The following is a 23,173-nucleotide window of genomic DNA, read 5'->3' on the forward strand; positions in this document are numbered from 1 at the left end:
TTACCTCCTGGATTTCCTTTGGGTTTCTGGATTTAGATCCAGACTTGATGTTTAGTGTTTTGAAGTAATTTAGTTTGAAATAATTGAAGAATGACTTTCTCTATGTTATATTTCTCTCCAGTATATCTAAAATTCTTCAGATTTTAAAGCAGGAGGATTTAAAAAGATTTGTTTATTGGACTGTGAGAAACAGTCTTATACTATGATCAGTAAAAAAGAAAGCATGGATTTCAGGCTGATTGCAAATTCTCACATTTGTACCATTGAAGAAATTTTTCAGAAGGAAAACAGCTCGTGATCTTCTACCAGTGAAGCCGGTGGAGATCGCCATAGAGGCGTGGTGGGTGGTGCAGGCTGGATATATCACAGAAGATGACATAAAGGTAGATCCCTTTGGAATTAAACATTGGATTTTTATTTTTTAAATTATAACTTTTAATCAGAGCTCTAATTTTTCTAAAAAGTAACACTGGTTTTCTGGAGGAAAGTTAAGTGTAAGTTCAAAGTTGTAAATGACTGTGGTAGGCTAGAATATTGGTGGTTTTCAAAGACACTTTTTAGTAATGAGGGGGGTGCACTTGGGTGGCTCCATCGGTTAAGTGTCCAGCTCTTGATTTCTGCTCAGGTCGTGATCTCAGAGCCTGCTTGAGATCCTCTCTCCCTCTGTCCCCTCCCCGCTTACATGTGCTGCATGCATGTTCTCTCTCTCAAATCAGTACATTTTAAAAAATCCAGTAATGAGGGAGACTTGACTTGGTTTGTGTTCAGTAACCTGGGGACTCGGATTAGACAGAAACTTCATCTCAAGTGATGTGATGCTGCAGCTAGCCGCCACGATAGCAGTCAGCGCTTCCTGAGCACTTGCTGTGCGCTAGAGGCGTGGGGCTCTCTTCCCAGCACCTTTTGTATTGTCTCAGATGCTATTAACAACCCGCTGGGTGTGTCTGCCTTGTGCTCCATTTCATGTATGAGGAAAGTGAGCACAGAGACATGAAGTAATGGTTCAAGTCACCCTGGGGGTGAAGGTGCAGGATTTTACTTCAGCCATTTTGCTGTGGGAGTGGTGCTCCTCGTGGCTCTGCTGAAGTGTCCTCTGGAAGAGGGAGGCGCTTTGATTGGGGGTGGGGAGGGCCTGGATCAAGGGCAGTGATGTTCCCAGTGGTCAGACCATGTTGCAGATGAGCCCGTGTCTGGTAGAAGAAAATACTGAATTGGAGGAAAAGGGGCAGGGCCACGGACCAGAGGGCCTAGAGACCAGGTCACGCCTCTCTGTGGTTGAAGGAATAAAAGTGAGTGTGAGGTTTTTTTTAAGTTTGCATTTTATTTTACTTCAGAGGATGGATTAAATCTCATGAGCGGAACAGTGTAGGAACTTTCTAACAGCTGTCAGACTGTCATAAGATAGTGAACTTCCTGTAATTGATAAATCCACATGGAGGCTGAATAAACTTCCGATTTGAGAGGTTCAGAGTCAGCAAATGGATCTGAATCCCATTCAGAGATGATGATTAAATATTGGTATTTGTTAGGTAACACTTAATACTTAACAGCAAATATTGTACTTAAAATTACTTTGTCCTCCATTCTTTTGGTAGCATATTGTGGCGCCTTAATTGACGGTTATATACATAGCTTTTCCTTTGAATTCTAGAGTGATAAAAGAAAAAGTATGTGGTACATTTAGCTAATGACACATAATAATCGTAATCATGTATGATACATAAAATGTAATAATATATAATCATATATAGTAATCATAATCGTAATAATCATTCAATTTTAAACATGATTTCAGGAGACTTCTGAATTACTTTGGATCGAACTTAATTGAAAATATTTTGCTCTTCTTAGATATGCACTTTGCCTGAGAAATGCGCTATTGATAAGATCATCGACGCGGGCCCTCAGCTCTCTGGATCACTTGATTACAATGTAGTACATAGTAAGTGGTTAGTAGAAACGGTCTTTTGTCAACATAAAGACTTGTTCTAAACCATCAGCAATTAATAGAAATTTTTATCAGTTAGATACACATGGTACTATTTACTAAGGCATGTTGTTGTTTGAGCTGTGACTTTGGTCCATTGTTTCCCTGTGTGGCTTTCATTCATGTTATTCACATACACTAGAAATTTATACAGATGAGTTGTAAGGATATTTCTCTGGTTCTGAGCACATGAAGAAAACAGTTTTGAAAACTTCGGTTCTTTTCCTCTTCTGTTTCCTTTTTTTCTCCTTCACCTAGCATTCAGTTGTAAGGATCTTTATAGAAAATCAGGAATCTGTTTTGTTTTGTTTTAAATGTATTGTGGTTTAGTGTTCCACCTAAAACAAATACCTTTGCTTCCGTAGGCTTATATAATAAAGGATTTATTTATCTGGATGTCCCAATATCTGATGACAGTTGTATAGCGGGTAAGTATGTGCTGGTGTTTTCTGCTATTTTTCAGTGGTTACTAGGTCCTGGGCATTGCGTATATCACATCTGTCACCCTAACAGATTAGACTCATACCATTCTGAGATCTGCAATAATAGAATTTCTCAGAGGAAGACATTTCTCCTTTGTTACATGGTAGCACATTGCAATGTGTTTTACTTAAATTCCTTATTTTTATCTTCACATTGTTGTACACATAATGTTAAAATAATGGAAATCAGAAATAAATTTCTCACATCCCAAGTCAACTTAATGATTTTACAGATTTGTCCTTTTACTCTTTGTTCAGTGCATAACTGGTTTTATAGATGTTCAGTCCTGTCATTTGATACTTTTACTCTGTGTGCCTGTCTTATTTTTTTGTGTCACTATTGTCTTTCTTGACTTTATCTACTCCTCCCTTTCTCCTTCACCCATTCCCAAGTTAAACCGCTGTTAAAGCCCTTGTGTATTTTCTGGTGGATGTATCAGTGTATTAACCTGTTGCTGGTTATTGAGGTTACTTACACTTTTCTTGCTAGGATAGTGATGTGGTTAACATCCTTGAACACAGTGGAGCTTTTCTTCTCTAGGTTAGATTTCTTACACTGTATTTAGGTTATATGTTAAGGTATGTTTTCCAGCACATCTTTCAGCTATTGTTCTGGTTTGTTAGTATCTTTCCTCAAACTAAGATATTTAATGATTGTGTAATCAAATATAAAATGTCAAAAATTGCCAGGGAATGACTTTGCTACTAACTATTGAGCGATGATAGCGGCTTATGACAAGAATACTCCCTCCTATCCATGTTGAATCTGGACAGGTTTATCATGTTGTCGTGTGTCCTGACCTTTATTTGTGTTAGCATGTGTCAGTGTTCTTTAAGAGTGGATTTTGAACCATGTGCATACATGAATTCTATTTTCAGTTTGGAAGGACAACCAAAAAGCAATGAAATACTAATTCTGCTTTGTAGAATTGCTGCTATAACACTAAAACAAATAAAATAATTAGTTTTACAGTTCGAAAGGTTTTGACAAGGAAATTATTTCTGGAGGATGGGCTGTTAGTGGTTTCCTGTCACTGTGAGAAAATAGGAAAGCATTATGTGTTATTCTAGTCTTTACTCTCATCAGTAAACTAATGTTGACTCATTTGAGAATCTCCTAAAAAGATTGGTTTTTGATTGGTTCATTTCAGTCCCTGTTGACTGAGTGTTTGAACACTGACTCACATTATCACTAAGTGCATCTGCAAGGTGTGGTCCAAGAAGGGCCAAGTGGATGGCTACACTGTTACAGAGATGTGTTCTGCCAGGCTTTTCTTAGGATCTAGCAAGTTCTGTTGGTACAGATAGACTCATGCTCTTACAAGTGCTGAATATATCCTCCTTCTCGCCATGGAACATGGGATGTTCCCTAATTTGGAATAACCTGTGAAAGGAAAGCAGTTTGACAAGATGGAGGCCATCAAATTTAGCACGAGACACTGAAGTTGATTTCAGAGAAAGCATTTCATCTCTGTCTCAACAAAACAAGGAGTATGATGGTGGGACAGATAAACTGGATAAATAGAGTAGTCACGAAGGGGTTTGTTGTTAAAATGGATTTAGTGCATCGTCATACCGTATACTTGCTTGGTTTATGGCTCCCCTTTCATTTACAGCTTTCTAGATTTCTGTTAAGCTTGAATAGAATACTTTTAAGATACATATAGAAATAGTCTAAAAATTCTTAAAAACCTTTGTCATACAAATCCAAACCTGTAGCTGGAACTTTTTTTTTTAAGAATTTATTTATTTATTTGACAGAGATCACAAATAGGCAGAGAGAGAGGAAGGGAAGCAGGCTCCCTGCTGAGCAGAGAGCCTGATATGGGGCTCAATCCCCAGATGCTGGGATCATGACCTGAGCTGAAGGCAAAGCCTTTAACCCACTGAACCACCCAGGCACCCCTACTCTTTTTTTTTTTTTTAAGGTTTTATTTATTTATTTGACAGAGAGAGGGGGAGCGAGAGAGATCATAAGTAGGCAGATAGGCAGAAAGGGGGGGAAGCAGGCTCGCTGCTGAGCAGAGAGCCTGATGCAGGGCTCCATCCCAGGACCCTGAGATCGTGACCTGAGCCGAAGGCAGAGGCTAAACCCCCTGAGCCACCCAGGCACCCCAAGATCTACTCTTTTAACCATTTTTAGATATGCAGGGCAACATTACTAACTAGTTGTTATGCTATAAGTTACATCCCTAGGACTTACTTAGTTTATAATTCAAAGTTTGTACGTTTTTACTCCTTTTACACCCCTCCCCCCTACTTCTGGCAGCCACCAGTCTTGGTCCCTGTATATGTGAGCTTGTCCTCCCCCCACCAACATATTTTTGAGTAGGCAGTGTTAAGTTATTAAATTCTAAATTTATAAAAGAGTATAAAAACATATACCTCTGACCCCTGTGTCTGGCCACCCAGTTTCTCTCTCAGGGGCCACTGTTAAGTTTCTTGTTTATCTTCCCAAAAGTGTGCTCAGCACATAGACATGTATATACATGTCCTTTTTCTATGGCTTTAGTTTTACCCAGATGGTGTGTTGTAGTTCGTACTCCGTTTTTTTAAACTTAGTATGTATTGGGAGACTCTGCAGTATCTCATCATGTAGAGTTACATTGTTCTTTTTGTCTAGATGTAAATTGTGTATTTTTAACCACTTAAGTGTCTTGATTTTTCTTCTCTACACTACAGGGGTATAGCGTTGAATGTCTTAGGAGGTTAAGAGGATTAGATGAAATTGTGTACTATAGTGTGGCACTTAACATGTGCTCAGTATCCGTTTGTTGTTATTCCCACAATTGATAGTGTAGGAAAAGAATGAATGGTATGAATATGAGGTTCTAAAATACTTGTAAAGAGAAACCCGGGATCCTTAAAGTATTTGGTTGATGGGAACCATGGGTAACACTAACTTACAAAGTGACTTGAGCCAGTTCTGGAAAGTGAATAATCTGGCCTGAAATGTACAGTGTGATTTTTTTTCGTAGTGCCTTCATTTTGACCACTTAAATTTTGTCTGATTTCTCTTTTAGGAATAACTTAGGTTTTGGGTGCAGTTAGATGGTATTAGGGTCAGGGGACACAGGGATACTCAGACCCTTTGTTGGCTTAGGCACTCTTCCTTCCCAGGGTGCACATTTAGGGTGCATTTTAGGGAATGTTAAAGGAAGGCACAGTACCTCTTCATTATCAGCTGGGCAGAGTGCCCTAGTAAATTGGATTAGAGTGTCTGGACCAAAGAGATGGAGAGAAATGAGCGTGAGTACATCTTTGGGTGGACAGCCGCCACTGGGCTGCCTCCTGTGCTCAAGAAAGTCTTGCCTTTCTTCCCCCTGAGGCCACTGAGGAGGACACAGACTAGTGATTGCTGGTAAAAGTGGCGGTCCTGCAGATAAATTTCCTTTCTTCTCAGGATGGAGCAGGAATGATGGGAGAAAGGCAGTCAGTGCTCTCCGTTCACCTGGTCTTTGTATAGCACACCTGGTCTCCTGCTTTTCTGCTTTAGCCCAGTCACCCCTGCTATCTGTAAGGCATTAAAACACACCCATTGAAGCCTTCCCCATTCCAAAGCAGCCCCAGTCCCCTTGCCTTTCTACCCAGTTCATGTCCTCCAGCACTTCCTCTGCCTCAGTAATGCTGACAGTTCCCTGGGGTTACTCTTTGTAGGATTTGTGCTCTACTGTCAGAGTCCTCTGTGTAGATGGGGTTGTAGATGGCCTTAACTTTGGGGGTTTTAGAAAACTTGCTGTGGAGTAGATAAAATAAATCAAAAACTGAATTTAGTCCCTAAGGTAGAGGTTTCCCTTTTTGAATGGGTATTTGCATATGCTTTCTTGTTTTATAAAATTGAATCACTGATAAAAGTCTGTTTTGTTTTAGTTCCTCCTCTTGAAGGTTTTGTAATGAATCGGGTGCAAGGGGATTATTTTGAAACTCTACTCTATAAGATATTTGTTTCCATAGATGAGCATACTAATGTTGCGGAGGTAAGTGTGACAATGTCTTATGAACGAACTTAACCTCAAGATTATAAAATACATTTGTGTAAAGTAGATAAAGTTATTTAATGATAAGGTTAAAATGTTTTCAGAGTCAATATGCATGGGTAGGTCATAGACCATTAATATACTTAAGTCACAATTCTGGAGTTACTTTCTGTATATACATAATAACTTTAGTAAATAATATAATTTGGTAAATAACTTAATATAATTGTTGGTAAAAGGATTGCAGACTGTTGATTGATATAAGCATTTTCTTATTTTAAAAGAGACTAAAGAGGAAAGAACCTTCCATCCTTATGGTCACTATCTGGATTTGTGCTACTTAGACATAAGGAAAGAAGAAAGTTCTGATTTCAGAATTAATATATTGAGTCTTTTAATTATTCATAATTTAAAATTTTGCTGGTTATGGTTCACTTGTTTATTACAACTGTATAATATTGATAATTCTAGGAGTGTAAATAATTTTTTTGTTTTTATTTTCTAGCTTGCAAATGTCCTTGAAATAGACTTATCCTTGGTTAAGGTATATAATTTTTATACTCTTTTTATTTATAAGTACTGAATGGCTTTTATTATAAACTTTTGTCTTGATAAGCTACTGAGAAATAGACACAGTGAGATTCTTATTGGCTGTGCAGGGGAGTGAGGACAGTAAAGGGGGTATCTGCAAAGATCGAAAAGACCAAGGTAAGGGCGCTGAAGCAGTATTCCACGCTGGGAGTGAAAGCCCACACTCACGCTCCTGCGCGTGCAAGAAGCTGCTCGATCAGTGTCTCATGATGAGGCCACTGAAAGCACCCTCTTCTGCTGCTGCATCTGAAAGAGTGCCAGGCCAGAGAATTGGAAGTACTCTCTCTTCCACATCTGTGAACACCTTAGGGGAGGAGCAGGCCTACTGAAAAATGTTTTTTTCTGGTGGCATAAAAGTGTTCAGGGATCACTTTATCTCTACAAATAGTCTGATGTCTGGTTTATTTTAAATGCTAACTTCTTTATATTATTTCAGAATGCTGTTTCAATGTATTGCCGATTGGGCTTTGCCCATAAGAAGGGACAAGTAATAAATTTGGATCAGCTTCATTCATCGTGGAGGAATGTTCCATCTGTAAACAGATTAAAGTAATTCATTTATTCAGTCTGAGATATTAGAGTTTCCTTTTGAAAAAAACATTGCTCTGTGTACAAAAATTTTACTTATCAACCTGTCCATTGAGGTGAATGCTGCCTGTTAGTGGTATTTAATCTTTTGTGTGATAAATGGTTTTTAGAATCTGATGAGAACAAGAATGCTTTCCCCAGAGGAAAGTACATACGGTATTTTATAAACAGCTGCAAAGAGTTCTCACACTCCCTGGAGCCTGCCCATGGGTCTTGGTTAAGAATAATTGCTGTATGTGGGCAGAGCATTTTGGGGCTACGTCTCCGTTTGGGGCTTGAACATAAGACGGGACTGGGTGGGTATTCACAATTTGAGTGCTGACTTCAGTAGCACAGTATAAGCTAAGATGTATATGATTTGTAAAACATGGCTGGGTTCTTCATTCATAGGAGTACCTTAGACCCACAGAAGATGCTGCTGTCGTGGGATGGAGGGGAAAGCAGGAGTCCCGCGCAGGAAGTTTCATCAGCTACCGACACGGACACCAATAGTCAAGAAGATCCGGGTTAGCAGCCCCTCAGGGTATAGAGACGCCTTGTGTCTATGCAGACACTCACAGAGCGAACTCGGCTTTGTTCTTGATACTGTTCATTTGATGTGCAGTGTTCGAGTCCTTAGCGGTATGCTGGGCATTGAATGTGGCACTGTCCTTCTGAGAATAAGTCTAGGGAGAGGGAAGGTAGTGTAATCACAAAAACCACAACAGTGTGAGAAGTGTTTTGGTGCTTGTGGGGAGCAAAGAGAAAGAGCTTTCTTGTCTAGAGATTTGGGAAGCCTTCATGGAGGAGATGATAATTGGGCTAAGAACGACTAAGAGCTTGCCAGCTGGTGAGTGAGGGAAGGCCTCAGCATGGGCCAGGCACAAAGGGAGGCAAAGAGAGCGCAGTGCGTGAGGGGCTGCGTGTGGTTTTATGTTGGGGCGGGGGGAGAGGAGTGCAGTGTAGCCCTATTCTTACCCCAGGCTCTTAGCGGAGCCAGGTGACTTGTCTGAAGAGGTCAGGCTAGCCAGTCTTAAGTGTTCTGACAGTTACCAAGTCTTGGTTTATTACTGGCTTTCAAGAAACACCACAAAAGTGAGTACTTAAAAGTTTTTTTTTTTTTTGACTTTCTTTGGTTGGAGAGAGGTAGGATTAGGGCCTCCTAGAACTATAAAGTTACTAATAGTTACATACTTTTGAATTATTAAATCAAGTTGAAATGCAGTTCTTTCTCATTCCAAATGGTGGGCAAAGAAAAATTTTCATTTACTCGATTTTAAATTATGATTTTTTTTTTTGTTCCAGCGGACACAGCCAGTGTAAGCAGTTTGAGTTTATCTACAGGATATACAAAGCGCATTGCGTTTCTGTTCGACTCAACTCTTACTGCCTTTTTAATGATGGGAAATCTTTCACCAGTAAGTCCAGTTCTTGTTTAAATATTACAGTGTTTAAAGATTAGATGTAAAATAGTTCATGCTTTGAGATCTTTTTTTTAAGTACTGGATTTATTCCTGAAAACACAAAATGCCAACCGTCTTGTTTTATATTCCGTGGAGGAGCGTGGTAACTTTTTAGTGACAGTTAGCCTTGCGCCTCATCACCTTTGTTTTTATTGGAAGGCATAATAGAAATATGAAATGTTCTGTTTCATTTTAAAAAGAGAAAATTAGAACTTATTCATAATAGACTTGTAGAAGGTTTTAAGTTCCATTTTAGTTTTTTTGTTTTTGTTCCTTTACGCCAGAACTTGAAAAGCCATGCAGTTACCATGTTCGAAGTTGGTAAACTCTCAGACGAGTCTCTGGACAGCTTTCTTCTAGAACTGGAAAAGGTGAGTCTGGAGTGCTCGTCACGGGATCTCATGATGTTTGGTGCTGTTCCTTGCTTGATACCGATTGTGTCGATTTTTGGTGTCTGCCTCATTCCCCATCTTTACTGTAACAGTCATTTACACTTAAAAATACTGAGTGGATGAATTTGATTTTGTGATTTTCAAAGTGGTTTTTGGACCTTACCTCTCACTTAGCATGATTCGGTTTAATGAAATGTGGTATAGGAGAGCCCCTGGGCGGCTCAGTCAGTTAAGCATCTGCCTTTGGTTCAGGTCATAATCCTGGGGACCTGGGATTGAACCCCGCATAGGGCTCCTTGCTTTCTGCCTCTGCCTGCCGCCCCCCAACTTGTGCTCTCTCTCGCTAGCTGTATGTCAAATAAAATCTTAAAAAAAAAAAAAAAAATGAGGGGCGCCTGGGTGGCTCAGTGGGTTAAAGCCTCTGCCTTTGGCTCAGGTCATAATCCCAGAGCCCTGGGATCGAGCCCCGCATCGGGCTCTCTGCTCAGCGGGGAGCCTGTTTCCTCCTCTCTCTCTCTGCCTGCATCTCTGCCTACTTGTAATTTCTGCCTGTCAAATAAATAAATAAAATCTTTAAAAAAAAATGAAATGGGGTATAGAAATAATTAGTCAATGTAAGTTTTTAAATTACATTTTTCTAAAATAGCCTTTGGTTTTGTTTGTTTTTTCCTTTGATATGACTGTCTAAGATCTCCTCTTCAGCAGTTTTATTTAAAGTTTTTGTTCCCCTTGTCTTAAATCTGGAGCAGCGTCCACGGGTACCGTATTTATGTCCACTCTCACTAGCCCCGTTAGCATCTTGAAGACTTTAGCCATAGCTGCTCTTAGGCACCTTTTCCCCTACATGAAAATAGCCCAATTTGTCCTTAGCTCTAAATCTTGATTGCCCTTTCCTGGTTTTTCCATTCCCTGGGTTTTTTATTTTTGTCTTTTTTTGTTTGTTTTTTTGTTATCTGTTTATGCCAATAGTTTGTTTGCTGAGTCTCCTCCTTGACTAATAATTTTGGTACCTTTTGTGCTTCAGTGATGAACTCTGTATATTAAATGTTTTACTTAGAGGATTTTTGATGATTCCATTAGTTTCTTTATATTTAAAAAATTTTTTTTATATTTATAAAAAACAATATATTTAAAAATATATTTAATATATTGATATTTAAAAAATTTTTTTCCCTCTTCTCCATAGGATTTTTAGTTTGATAGTGCAGAATTATATTTGAGATAATCCTTTGCAATTAATTGATCTTTCATTTTTACCTTTATACATCCATTATTCCCTCAATGCTTTTAGTATCGTGTTAATCCCATTTCTAATGTATGTGTATCATTTTTTTTGCCAATAAATTTTTTTTGTTTTCTGAGATCCTTTTTTTCAAAAGATTTTATTTATTTGACAGAGAGAGATAACAAGTAGGCAGAGAGGCAGGCAGAGAGAGAGGGGGAAGCAGGCTCCCTGCTGAGCAGAGAGCCTGATGTAGGTCTCATTCCCAGGACTCTGAGATCATGACCCGAGCCGAAGGCAGGGTCTCAACCCACTGAGCCACCCAGGCGCCCCTGTTTTCTAAGACATTTTAAGTTCTCTTTTCTTGATTTTTATTTTTCTCACCTCAACTAGTCTTTTATCACGTATAGCAAATTAGAAGATCACTTTATTTTTTATATATCTGTATCGTTTTATGCCACCTAGCCATTTTTGGGAAGGCCTTTTAGTGTGAAGTTTAGTCATTAAAAGTAGTTTCTTAGCTATTTTTTAAGAAGCCTCGTCCTGATTAAGCTTAGTTGGTTAATTTTTTTTTAAGATTTTATTTATTTGAGAAAGAGTGAGCGAGTGAGAGAGAGAGAGAACATGAACAGGGGAAGGGGCAGAGAAGAGGGAGAAGCAGGCTCTCCTCAAAGCAGGGAGCCTGACTCAGGACTCGATCCCAGGACCCTGGGGTCATGACCTGAGCCGAAGGCCAACACTTAACTGAGCCACCCAGGCGCCCCAGTTGATCTTATTTTTAAATGCCAATCTAATTTAGTCATTCCTCTTGTAGACCTGTCCTTTTGTCCGTTTCCTTTGTTGTTTCTAGGATGTATGTATTTTTACATGTTAAAGAAGCACCTGACTCAGTGTCAGAAGAGCATGCGTTAAAACGTAAGGCCAGTGAGCACAGGGGTTTTGTCCGCTGTTCTGTCCCTACATCCTAGACGGATCATACCTAGCACATCAAAGGGATTCAGTGAATCCTTTTCGAATGAATTTAAGCTGTATATTCAGTAGTGTGGAAACAGCGATGTTGAATCTCATTCTCCATTGTCCCTTGCAGCCAGTGATGCAGAATGGGGGACATAGTGACAGGAATTAGAAGCATAATTGGAGACCATGGATTGGAGTACTTTCTGGATGAAGCAGAAAATAGATCTTAGATTTTTTTTTTTTAAGCACCCTATTTGAATCATACGTGGGAGATAAAACATATGTAATAGAATAATATAGCATTATTTGGTTGCTTCAAATTGTTAGTTTTACTTGCTAGGATAATTTCTGTCATCTTTAAAGATGTATTCAAGTGGAAACTCAACTGAGATTAAAGTTAAGATTTGTCTCAGTATTGCCTGGGCAAATTTTTGATTTACTGATTCTTAATAATGTTCTGATGTCTGTACTATATGGTTATTGTGTATTAGGATGAATGGTTTGAGAGTGATACTGCAAAATTTATTTTCTCGGTTTAGGTTCAGAGCACTGGTGAAGGAGAAGCACAGAGATACTTCGATCATGCACTCACTCTGAGAAACACAATATTGTTTCTGCGTCATAATAAAGACCTAGTTGCGCAAACTGCACAGCCAGACCAACCGAATTACGGTATGATAAATGTACTTGATTTTGAAGACATGACCCCATGGAACTTCTTTCTAAGAAATTAAACAGGTCATGCTCCCTTATTTAATCATCGCTTAATGCATTTAGTGTAGACAGCATGTTGAATTTGCAACTAGAGGCTTGTTTTGTGACTTCCTTTGCTTGTCAGCTCTTTCTTATTTTACCTTTTCTCCTTTCTCCTGTGCCACTGACATTTGTAGTATCTGAGTGTGCTTAGTACCTACAAAAACGGTTGGAGCGTTAACTTAAGTGGCTGGCATGTAGAACAGGCCTCGGGTTGAGGTGTGAACAAAGCCAAAATGTAGTGATTTAGGAAGCATACTATTTCCTGAAGGCAGGATCCCATTGTAGGACAGGAATAAACAGGAGTTTCCGATTGAAGTGCTGTTGTAATACTTACTGAAGTATTTTACTTAAAAAATTAAAAAAGAGAACAGAAAACCTTGTTAAAGAGTAAAAGAAAGAAGGCAGTGGCAGTTCTAATCTGTGATGAACCCTGATGTGGCTCGTGCCCTGGTGTGCACTCTCGGGTGTGGGATGGGTGGGTGGGGGGGCGCGGGGAGGGGTTCCCAGGCTGTGGTAGAACGGATAGTAGGTCCTAAGGAGGGCATTGCCACCCAGGAATGCATGTTTTTAAAAAGATGGCACGGCGTGGGCACCAGGGAAGAGCATTCGGGTCCCGTCCTCGCTCATTCACAGGAGCTGCGTCTCAGAACTCCATGAATTCTTAGCACCATGAGAACATTGAATTTCACTCATTTCTTTCATTTACTTAAAAGTTCTGTTTTTCTGGCCGGGAACCAGTGGTTTCTGAGTCATACCCAGTTACATTCGACTTCTTTCACCAGCACCTGACTTTCTTTTCAGCTCAATTTGAGCATTTAAGAACAGAATCAGTTGTCACTTTACAAAAGTGGTCATGGAGATGAGGACAGAGACACTGGGTAGTTGAGCTGAGTGAAGCCGGACACACTCAGATCCTGGTGACTGGCTTCTGCAGCTGTAGTATGTCAGGGTCAGAGTTCTGCTTTAGCACAATTAGGACTGATTTCATGCTGGGGTTCTTTCTGAGATTGTTCATAAATAGTTGCGACTGAGTATTAAGTCACCAAGTGCCAAGAGGCCAAAGCACTTATTCATAGGCATTCGTTAATGGTAACCATTTTTTGGCTACCAGGTAGATCATGTGACCTAAGCAATGAGGAGCACTATCTTGAAGATGTCTTTGTATGTAAAAATCCTGAAATTACTAGGACTTTTTAGGGACTTAGGGAGGTAATGGATTAGAATATTTGTAATACTCTGTCATAGCCATCTTGAAATATACCATCCTTTCCTGCACATTTTAGTGTCCAGGAATGTTAGTGCTGGTGACCAGTCAAATGTAACTCATTTTATAGGTAGAGAAATTAGCTTGTTTTGGTCAAATCTTCTGCCCATTTGTCCTGTATGGATTAGTCAGTGGAAGACATGGGACTTAAGTCCATGTTTCTTCAAAAAAAATTTTTTTGCTCTATCTCGTTTATTATCTTCTCTTGAACATTAAACTATTTGTTGATTTATTCCTAAACAATCTGTTGCTTAGTAGTCTGGACTAAACTGTGTTTTTCACCATGAATGGTCTATGAATCAGAAAGTTAAATTGAATGAAAAACCCAAACCTTATCTGTATGAAAGTAGTTAAGTATTATTGTAACTCGTGAGGTTGATTTGATAGTGGACTGTTTTTGGTACCAGGTAGAGCTTTCATTGTTTAGTCTTTCCTCACTAAGATTTTTTATCTGACATTTTTTCCACTCATAACTGATTTCTCAGTTTTATTAAATTTGTTCTTGATTTCTTGTATGTAGCCAAGCATAAATTTCTTTAGTCTTTTTGTAAAGGTTTAATTTTTTGAGAAAGAGAGAAAGAGCAAGAGCAAATGGGAGGAGGGGCAGAGGGAGAAGCAGACTCCCCACTGAGCAGAGAGCCCAATGCGGGGCTTGAGCCCAGGACTCTGGAATCATGACCTGAGCCGAAGGCAGACACTTAACCATCTGAGCCGCCCAGGGGCCCTTTCTCTAGTCTTCATAGAACTTTGCCCCTTCTCTCCTTTTCCTACGCCACCTGCTTAGCTCTTGTTTTCCTTCAAAATGAACCTCCCATCTGGCTCCAGCCAGATCTGTCTTCTCCCCCTCCCCCTGCCACCTTGTTTGCTGGCTGTGTGCAACAGATGCTCTTCCTGATGTCTATGACTTGCTCTCCTCCATTAGCAACATTTTATTTGAAAATACCTCAAATATACAAAAAAGTTTTAAGAATTTAAGAATAGTATAATTACTTCGAACCCAGAATTTGGGAGTAAGTTGTGTACCATGATCTTTGTCCACAGAATTATTCAGGGGATGTTTCTTAAGAATAGGGCTCGTCTCTGACATCATCTTCAGAAGGTTAATTGCTACAGTAACTCATATTCCAGTTTATCAGTAATGACCCAGTAATGTCCTTAATAACATTTTCCCCCTCAAATGCAGGATCTAGTTTAAGATCCAGTACTACATTAAATTGTCATGTCTTCTTTATCTCCTTTATTCTGGAACAAGTCTGTAACCTTTTTTTGTCCTTTACGACATTATTATTTTTTTAAGAACATAGTCTCTTTTTGTTAGTTTTACTAGAAAGTTCTTCACGTTGGGTGTGTGGAATGTTTTGTTGTGATTAGGTTCAGGTCATGCACTCAAGTCCAGAGTATTACCTAAGTAATGTCATGTTCTTCTAAGGGTATGACATCCGGAGGCATGGGATTCCTGTCCGCCCCCTTTGTGATACTAATTTTGATCACCCAGTTAATGTGTTTTTGGTTATTCTACTACACAGTTAAGTATTCTCCCCTTGTGCAGCGACTCAGTAGTCTGTGGACAGGTACTCTGAGACTGCGCACATCACCTGCTGCTCGTCAGTATCTCCCCCGGATGGAGCATCCAGTGTTGGTCCTGCCTGAACCATTCTTGTCTGTGATGGTTATAAATTGATCATTTTTTTTCCAACTCCAGTTCTTCCGATAACATTTGGGACTGAGCATTTTTTTATATTCTCAGTATGGATTGATGAATTTCTGTTTTTTTCAATGGCTTATAATTAGTCACTGTTCTCTCTCAATTACTTGTGTGCTATGGTTGTCTACAGTTTTGCCAGTAGGATTCCTTTCAAGCTGCCTCCAGTTTCCTTGTGCCATGCCTCCATTTTTTAAAACAATTCTTACATTTGGGGCAGTTCTTTACTTTCTGGCAAAACTGTCTTCTCTTATTCTTCTGTCCCAGTCTTGGAATCAACCTTTTCTCCCAGGAGCCAGTTTTCTTTTATTAGAACATGGTATTCAAGAGCAAAGTCCTGGTACTAGTTGTGCCAAATGCTTCTGGGCCCTTCCAGCAGGCCATATGTTTTTTGATTCATTCTTGCTTGAGGGGGAGATGAACTAACTTGGTCTCCTGGTGTTTCTTTCAGCCTTCTCTATCTTTTTAAGAGAATGAATAGGACTGGAATTTTCTGAAAGGGTTCTAGTATGGGAACACTGAAAATCTTTTACATGCCGAGGGACTTCCTGCTTTATGGACCAGCAGTGTTGGGCCCGTATTGTTAATGAGAACTCTCATTCCTATACCAAATTCAGAACTTGGCCATGAAACTCTTTGCAGAAATTGGAAATTGGGGGACGCCAGGCCACAGCTTTTTTGTGGCCTGTATGTCTTCATAATATGCCACCTCCTGGGAACGGCTGGAGATGGAGAGGAAGTGAGGTAGAGCAAACACGTATCTCTAATATAAAAGGGAGTAGCCCCATAAAACCCCAGTAGACGGTTATCTTTCTAGATCAGGGAATAAAGAGTGTTAGCTTTAACTCCTAAAGGGTCTTCGTGGTTTCTGAGGGAATTTGGCACTATGAATAGAGATACTCTGTCTATTGGAAGGGTGTTGAACCACCAGGACGGTTAGCGGTGTTTGTCTTAGACATTGCTCTTCCACCCTGTCAGTCTTTCATCCTCCCTGTACGCTTGCTCGTCATCCAGGTTTTCCTCTGGATCTCTTACGCTGTGAGAGCCTTCTTGGTTTGGACCCTGCAACGTGCAGCCGAGTGCTAAACAAAAATTACACACTGCTCGTGTCCATGGCTCCTCTCACCAATGAAATCCGGCCTGTGAGCAGCTGTACCCCTCAGGTAAAGAGCCACTTGGAGCATGGCGAGTGCTGTCATTTCACCCTTCCCTGTGGTGACTTGAAGAAGAGGTTTACCGGTTTGATCATGTTATTTCTCAATTTGCAGATGCCACATGCTAACACCAGTAACTCAGAAAGCAGTTTTGTATTTTATGCTGTTGTAATATGTTCAGTTTATGACATAGAGTTGGTATGTTTTATTCACGTTTCATCTGATGATTTGGGACACATTGATGTTTTCTTGATGAAGGCAGTGTTTTACTTTATTACTGTTTTTTTTTTTTTTAAAGATTTATTTATTTGACAGGGAGATCACAAGTAGACAGAGAAGCAGGCAGAGAAGGAGGAGGAAGCAGGCTCCCTGCTGAGCAGAGAGCCCGATGTGGGCCTCAATCCCAGGACCCTGGGATCATGACCTGAGCCGAAGGCAGAGCCTTTAACCCACTGAGCCATGCAGGCACCCCTTATTACTGTTTTTTAAAGATTTTATTTATTTATTTGAGAGAGCATGAGTATGAGTGGGGAGAGGGGCAGGAGGGGAGAGAGAATCTCCAGCAGACTCTGCACTGAATATAGAGCTCAACACAGGGCTCAGTCTCAGATCCTGAGATCCTGACCCGAGCCGAAACCAAGAGTCAGACGCTCAACCAATGGAGCCACTCGGGCGCCACGATGATGACTGCGCTATTTTAAAGGGAATGTTCTGGATGCTCTATGAAGGAAGCCTGGATTGCCCGCAGGGATAAAGTCAATTTAATTTGGAAAAATAAAGTGTCTTAGAAGTGGAGCTACGATTGCTAAATAAACCGGAAAGGAAAGACTGCTTGAAAGCTAGAACTCTGGATGTCTCACAATTGACTTATGAACATTACTGCTCTCTTTTTAAACATAAATCAGTTGTTTATTTGTATGCTTAGCAAGGACATTGTGGCCTGTACCGTTTTCAGAGAGCGGGGATCATGTTGCTGTTCTTAGTGCTTCATCCTGCCTAGTCCCCTAAATGTGCGAGGTTACTAGTGTAGAAGAAAGGAAGGGATCCTGGTACAAGCTTGATATTTATATGCTCTTCTAGCTGCCTTAGTGAGCATGCCTCACGCAGCCCCAAATTTGTCCTCTATCCAGTAGGAGTGGTTATAGGTTAGCATTTGCCAGTTTTTAAAAAAATAATTCTTTGTGTGCTCCCCCTGCAACTCTATATACACACTTTCTCCCATTCTGTGACATGACTTCTAGGCCTAGTAGGAATCCATGAACTGAAGATGGATGAAAGTTTCGCTAGTTCCTTTTGTGAAAAATCACATGTGATTAATGACAGTAACTGGCACTTTGAAATAGAGCTTATTAGATGACAGGTGCTGTTTTAAACCTTTTGGAACAATCTTACGGTGTCTTTACAAAGTAGATATTTTATTCGCCACATTACAGAAGAGCAAAGTGAGGTACAGAGAGTTATAGTGAGCTTCTTAAGATGATATAGCTTAGGGGACAAAGCCAAGATTCAAACCTTGGTTCTGCTCCAGAGTCCATTCTCCCAGTTGTGTTAAGATGTGCTTTCTCAGTTCTAGGGTAAGATTGAAACTGTTTGAATGGAGCATTTGAAGTTTATTTTCATAGGGATAATAGCAGTTAACATCAATGTGAGGCATTACCTATTTGCAAGACTTCATTTTTGGTCCCTTTTGAGATGTGTCTGCTTTCATTAAGTATTACAACTTTATCTTCCCTGTTTTGTGATTCCAGCATATTGGACCAGCTATCCCAGAAGTCAGTTCTGTCTGGTTTAAACTGTACATTTACTACATCACTGGGCAAGGACCACCATCTCTTCTACTGTCCAAAGGTACAAGGCTTCGAAAACTGCCAGATATATTCCAGGTATGTTGTGCGAAGTGTGTCTTTTTTTTTCTCTATATTTGTGAGGAGGGTAGAATTTGGTAAGCAGTATTTTAGTGACCTTCTGAGTTTTTTTTTCCATTTCTGAACACCATTTTATTCATCTTTTATTCATTTTTTTCCCCATAGGGTTATGATCGATTACTCATAACATCTTGGGGCCATGATCCTGGCGTCGTTCCTACGTCAAATGTGCTCACAATGTTGAATGACGCCTTGACTCATTCGGCAGTTTTGATTCAGGTACCGTTGCTTTATTTGAAACAACCAGTTTTGGATTTTGACTTAGAAGATTATAAGTTGTCTAGCTTTCTGCTGAGCCGCAGTTGGATGTCAGTAATTTGAGATTTGTAAAGCTGAAATGTAAGGGATCAGACGCCGGTTTTCTTGCTGGCCTTCGTCCGGCAGTGTGGGAATCGCAGAAACAACATGGACTTTGGGTGAGACCCAGCTTTGAATTCCAGCTTCGTCTTTTGCTACCCGTGTGGCTGTATTTACAGTAGTTGTGTTGAGCTAGAATTCACATAGCCTACAATCCACCAATTGACATTGTACAACTCTGTGGTTTTTAGTTGGTAGGCACATGTATCCACAGCCTTCCCCATGCTCATTTTAGAACATTTCCATCACCTCAGAAAAGAACTCCTGAATGCTTAGTTCTCCTTCCCTTATTCCCCAACCCTAAATAGCACCTTACTATCTCTCTAGAATGCTTATTCTGGGCATTTCACATATGTGGAGTCACGTAATACATGGTATTTTGTCACTGACCTCTTTTACTTCGCAGAATTCTTTTGAGGTTCATCACGTAGCGTGTATCAGTTCATCATGAATCAGTATTACATTCCTTTTTATGGCCAAAGAAGAGTCCCTTGTATGAATAGCATTTTGTTTTCCGCCTATTGCTGATGGACATTTGGGTTTCCACCTTTCGGTAATGGTAATCATAGCTACATGTGGTCATTTATAGGTTTTTGTGTGGCCGTGTTGTCATTTCTCTTGTGTCTAGGAATGGAAATGCTGGGTCATACGGTAATTCTGTGTGCAGCTGTTTAAGGATCTTCCAGACTGTTTTCCAGAGTGGCCGCACCATTTTACATTCCCACCAGCACTCGGTATTATCTGACTTGTTTTATTATAACCCTCCTAGGGTATGAAGCGGTATCTCACTGTGGTTTACTTAATCAGGTATTTTCCTGATGCCTAACAGTGGTGAGCCTCTTTTCTTGTGCTCATGAACTGTGTGACGTTTTAAAGATACTTCTCTTATACTTAGTTTGCCACCTGTAGAATGGCCATGACAATATTTACTGTATAACAACAAAAAGTAATAGTAGCAGCTAATGAGGGGATAAGCTGTTTATAGCCCTAGGATTATTGAATGAAATAGGACTGCGTGTGAAGTGGGCAGCACGCTTTCTGCTTCACAGCAGGTTCTCAATAAAGATTTCTTCAGTTTATTCAACTAACAATCGTATGTGCCTTATTCTGTGCCAGTTAATGTGGTTAGACAAGTAAGACATAGTCCCTGAGTTCAAGGGATTTAAGTCTGGTGGGAAATGCTGCCTAAGCAGTCCATTTCGGTTCTTTCCTGAGTGCTGAATAGGATTATATATGGTGCACACATTAGAGTAGTACTCAATTCAGCCTTGAGACAAGGAGAAGGGCTTGGGGGACACTCATCAGAGACTGTGAGACTCAGGCTGAGTATAGAAGGAGATACAGAAGGATATAGAAGGAGAGCCCGGCCAGGCACAGGGTTTAGCAGGAATAAATCTCTGGGCAGAGATATTTTTTTCTTTTACCCTGCTGCTGCTTCCCTAGTACCTAGAAGAGCACCTGGCTCAGAGTAGTTTTTCCTGTGTGTTTTGATGTACACTCCAGGCAGGCTCTGGAGTGTAGTGTACCTTGACCTTTTTGCTACAGAGCTTACACTGTACCCTCTAGATTGATGGCAGCCTGTAAAGGGTACTGAGCAGGGGATTTTTATGGTCAGTGTATTTTGGGAAAATCAGCTTGGAGAGGATGCTACCCAGGTATGCTACCCCCAACCTAGTAGGGTAAGAGATCTAAAGCAAGAAATCCGGTTAGGATTTAGTGTACGAGTCCCGGTAAGAGGTGAAGGCAGCCTAGATCAGGAAAGTGGTAATAAGAATTGAAAGCGAAAGTGGGTTCAAGAATTATTACAAATTAAGATGAGTAGAATTGATCAGATGTCTGAGAAGGATAGAAGAGGAAGAGAATGATTCCTGGGATGTTGGCTTGTGAAAGTGGAAGAGCGGTCCTATCCCTGCTTGACAGAAAAGAGGAGGAAGAGCCAGTCGCTGGGGGTCAGGTGATGTGTTGCGTTTGGGGCATGTTGAGTATAAGGTGCCCTTGGGACATGTGGATGGTGGCGCTCTCTAATCGGTAATTAAAAATACTTTGATATCCAAGTGAGAGTTAAACAGGAGACACTGACTTGAGTGTCTGCATCAGCACGCGGAGGTAGTTGAAACCATGAGGGATGAAGTGTTAGCCAGGAGGGAGGAACACGAGGTAGGGTTTCATGGTGGGAAATGACATAATGGAATGAGTTAAGTGTGGGCTCCAGTCAGTCTGTCTAGATGCAAATCTTGATTCTACCACTTATGAGGAGTCTCAGGTGAGTTTGGTAATCTTGAATTCCTTCACCTGCAAACTGGAGATAATTACAGGTTCTGTCTTTATAAGGTTGTTGAAGCTTATGACCGAGTTGCATAATCTGCACAAAACGGGTAGAATCCTACACGTAGCACACAGGAAGGTCTCCTGAGATGTTCAGTGTGAGGTGGCATTGGTAGGAGAAGGAGACAGGAGTTTCCAAGTGTTGGTTACAGAGTTTTGTTTTTGCTCAACAAGAATGCCTTCTTTATTAAGTGGTATGGAAGAAATACACCTTGCTGGAATTCATAACAAAATCAAGATTTTGATCACAACCACACTTTTGTTACAACAGTCTTGATTACAGAATTTAAATTGTAACTGTACCAATGAAGCTGCAAAGAGCTGTCTGAAGAAACGTGTTCGCCTTGTTGTATGAACCATCTTAATGAGTGCTATTTTTCTCTGAAACATTTTTCTCTTTTATAGCATAGTACTTTCACTTCAATAATGTATAGGTTTTTTGAAAGGGAAAAATGTATAGATCCCCAATGTCAACTTAAATTTTCTATTATAACACCACTAAATGCATGTAAACATTAGATTCTTCATGTTTATTATTTTTACATCAAAACATTTGGGGATTTAAATGCAAAAAACCCTTTAAAACTAACAGAAGTCAAATGAACATTAATTGAATGCAATAGCTAAAACTAAATTATGTGTAGCATGGGAGTGGGGTGGTTAGACTCAAGATTTTTCTTAATTTTTGAATTAATAGAATCTTCACATAATTCAGAAGTAAAACACTATGAAAAGATGCACAGAGAAAAGTGTTACCGTACTTCTTATATTGTCTGCTCCCTTCTCCCCATTTCTCCTCCAGATCAGATACATTTATTAGTTTTTGCTGTCGTTGTCTAGGATTTCTTTGCATGCGTGAGCCAATGCACAGTGCTATCCCCCTGCGATTTTCACTTAGCAAGTGGAGACCTTTCCATTTTCAGTTTGTAGGGAGCTTGCTTTTTCCCACCCCCCACTGCTGCCTTGAAAATACATCTATTAATTTATTTAACCCCTGTAGAGGGGCTTTTATAATTATACAGTCTTGAATATATGTCACTGAATGCAGGTTTTTGAGTTTTGCATTCCCAGTTCATGATCTGCCAGGCAATTGATGGTGGGATTCTTTTATCAGAACTACAGCTAACCCTTGTGTGAGTGTACTTGATTTCAGTCTCTGCTGTCTCACCTCGTGTACCTGTTAAATCGGCCTCTTTGTTTTTCATTAGCCATTCACTCCATTGGAGACACATGGCTTTGTAAATTATAATATGCCCTCAAGATGGTCATTGCTTGGTGGGGAAAAATAAAAAAAATTATTGAAAGTTTTTTAATGGAATATTAATGTAGGGTATACCATCACAGGGCATAGTCTTATTTATGGTTTGATGATCTGTTTGCTCTTGGAAATACAGGTTTCTTATATACCTTTCAACTGTTTTTTTTTCATCTTTAGGGACATGGTTTGCATGGGATAGGAGAAACTGCCCACATACCGTTTCCATTTGATGAAACAGAACTACAAGGAGGTATCTTACTTTTGAATTATATCTGTTTAACTTTTTTGTAATTAATCTTTGTCAACAATTTGGTAGAAAACATAGCAGGAAGTGAATTCTTAAAATTTTTCAGTCCTAGATGCTTATGCTGCTTTTAAAAGACTGTTAGCGAAGATGGGGGCACCTGGGTGGGTTGTCAGTTAAGCGTCTGACTCGTGATTTTGGCTCAGGTCATGATCTCAGGGTCAGGAGATCAAGCCCCATGTCGGGCTTCACACTCAGCGAGGAGTCTGCTTGAGATTCTCTCTTTCCTTCTGCTTCCCCTGACTCTCCACGCCCCCCCCCCCCCGGCCCGCTCATGCTCCTGTGCTCATAGATAAATAAATCACAAATAAATAAATAAATAAATATTGGCAAAGATAGTTTTCTGTCATGTGCCTTTTCCCACAAAGAACTAGTAGAATAAGACTCACTTAGGACCTTTGAAGGAATGCTAGTCTGCCTCGGAGATGAAGAGTTTAACAGTGGGTCCCTGCCTTGTGGAAGACTAGGTTTTCTCTCTGTTTAGCCTTTC

At 40.1% G+C, this 23,173-nt stretch overlaps 1 protein-coding gene across 2 annotated transcripts in view; it reads left to right on the forward strand.

The window, feature by feature from the left end:
* FAM91A1 (family with sequence similarity 91 member A1) overlaps positions 1-23,173 on the forward strand; it is a 43,415-nt gene that overhangs the window by 9,192 nt on the left and 11,050 nt on the right. For both annotated transcript variants that reach the window (XM_004743520.3, XM_045078104.1), the window contains exons 6-19: positions 270-383; positions 1,852-1,942; positions 2,353-2,415; positions 6,340-6,446; positions 6,952-6,990; positions 7,474-7,586; positions 8,016-8,131; positions 8,910-9,022; positions 9,352-9,438; positions 12,178-12,310; positions 16,375-16,523; positions 18,263-18,397; positions 18,545-18,658; positions 22,557-22,629. In XM_004743520.3, coding sequence (XP_004743577.1) covers positions 270-383; positions 1,852-1,942; positions 2,353-2,415; positions 6,340-6,446; positions 6,952-6,990; positions 7,474-7,586; positions 8,016-8,131; positions 8,910-9,022; positions 9,352-9,438; positions 12,178-12,310; positions 16,375-16,523; positions 18,263-18,397; positions 18,545-18,658; positions 22,557-22,629 — 1,447 coding nt within the window. The remainder of the gene's footprint in view (positions 1-269; positions 384-1,851; positions 1,943-2,352; positions 2,416-6,339; positions 6,447-6,951; positions 6,991-7,473; positions 7,587-8,015; positions 8,132-8,909; positions 9,023-9,351; positions 9,439-12,177; positions 12,311-16,374; positions 16,524-18,262; positions 18,398-18,544; positions 18,659-22,556; positions 22,630-23,173) is intronic.

Source organism: Mustela putorius, unplaced genomic scaffold (genome assembly GCF_011764305.1).
Source record: "Mustela putorius furo isolate JIRA1106 unplaced genomic scaffold, ASM1176430v1.1 tig00000228_pilon_pilon_pilon, whole genome shotgun sequence".
NCBI classification, from domain to species: Eukaryota; Metazoa; Chordata; class Mammalia; order Carnivora; family Mustelidae; genus Mustela; species Mustela putorius.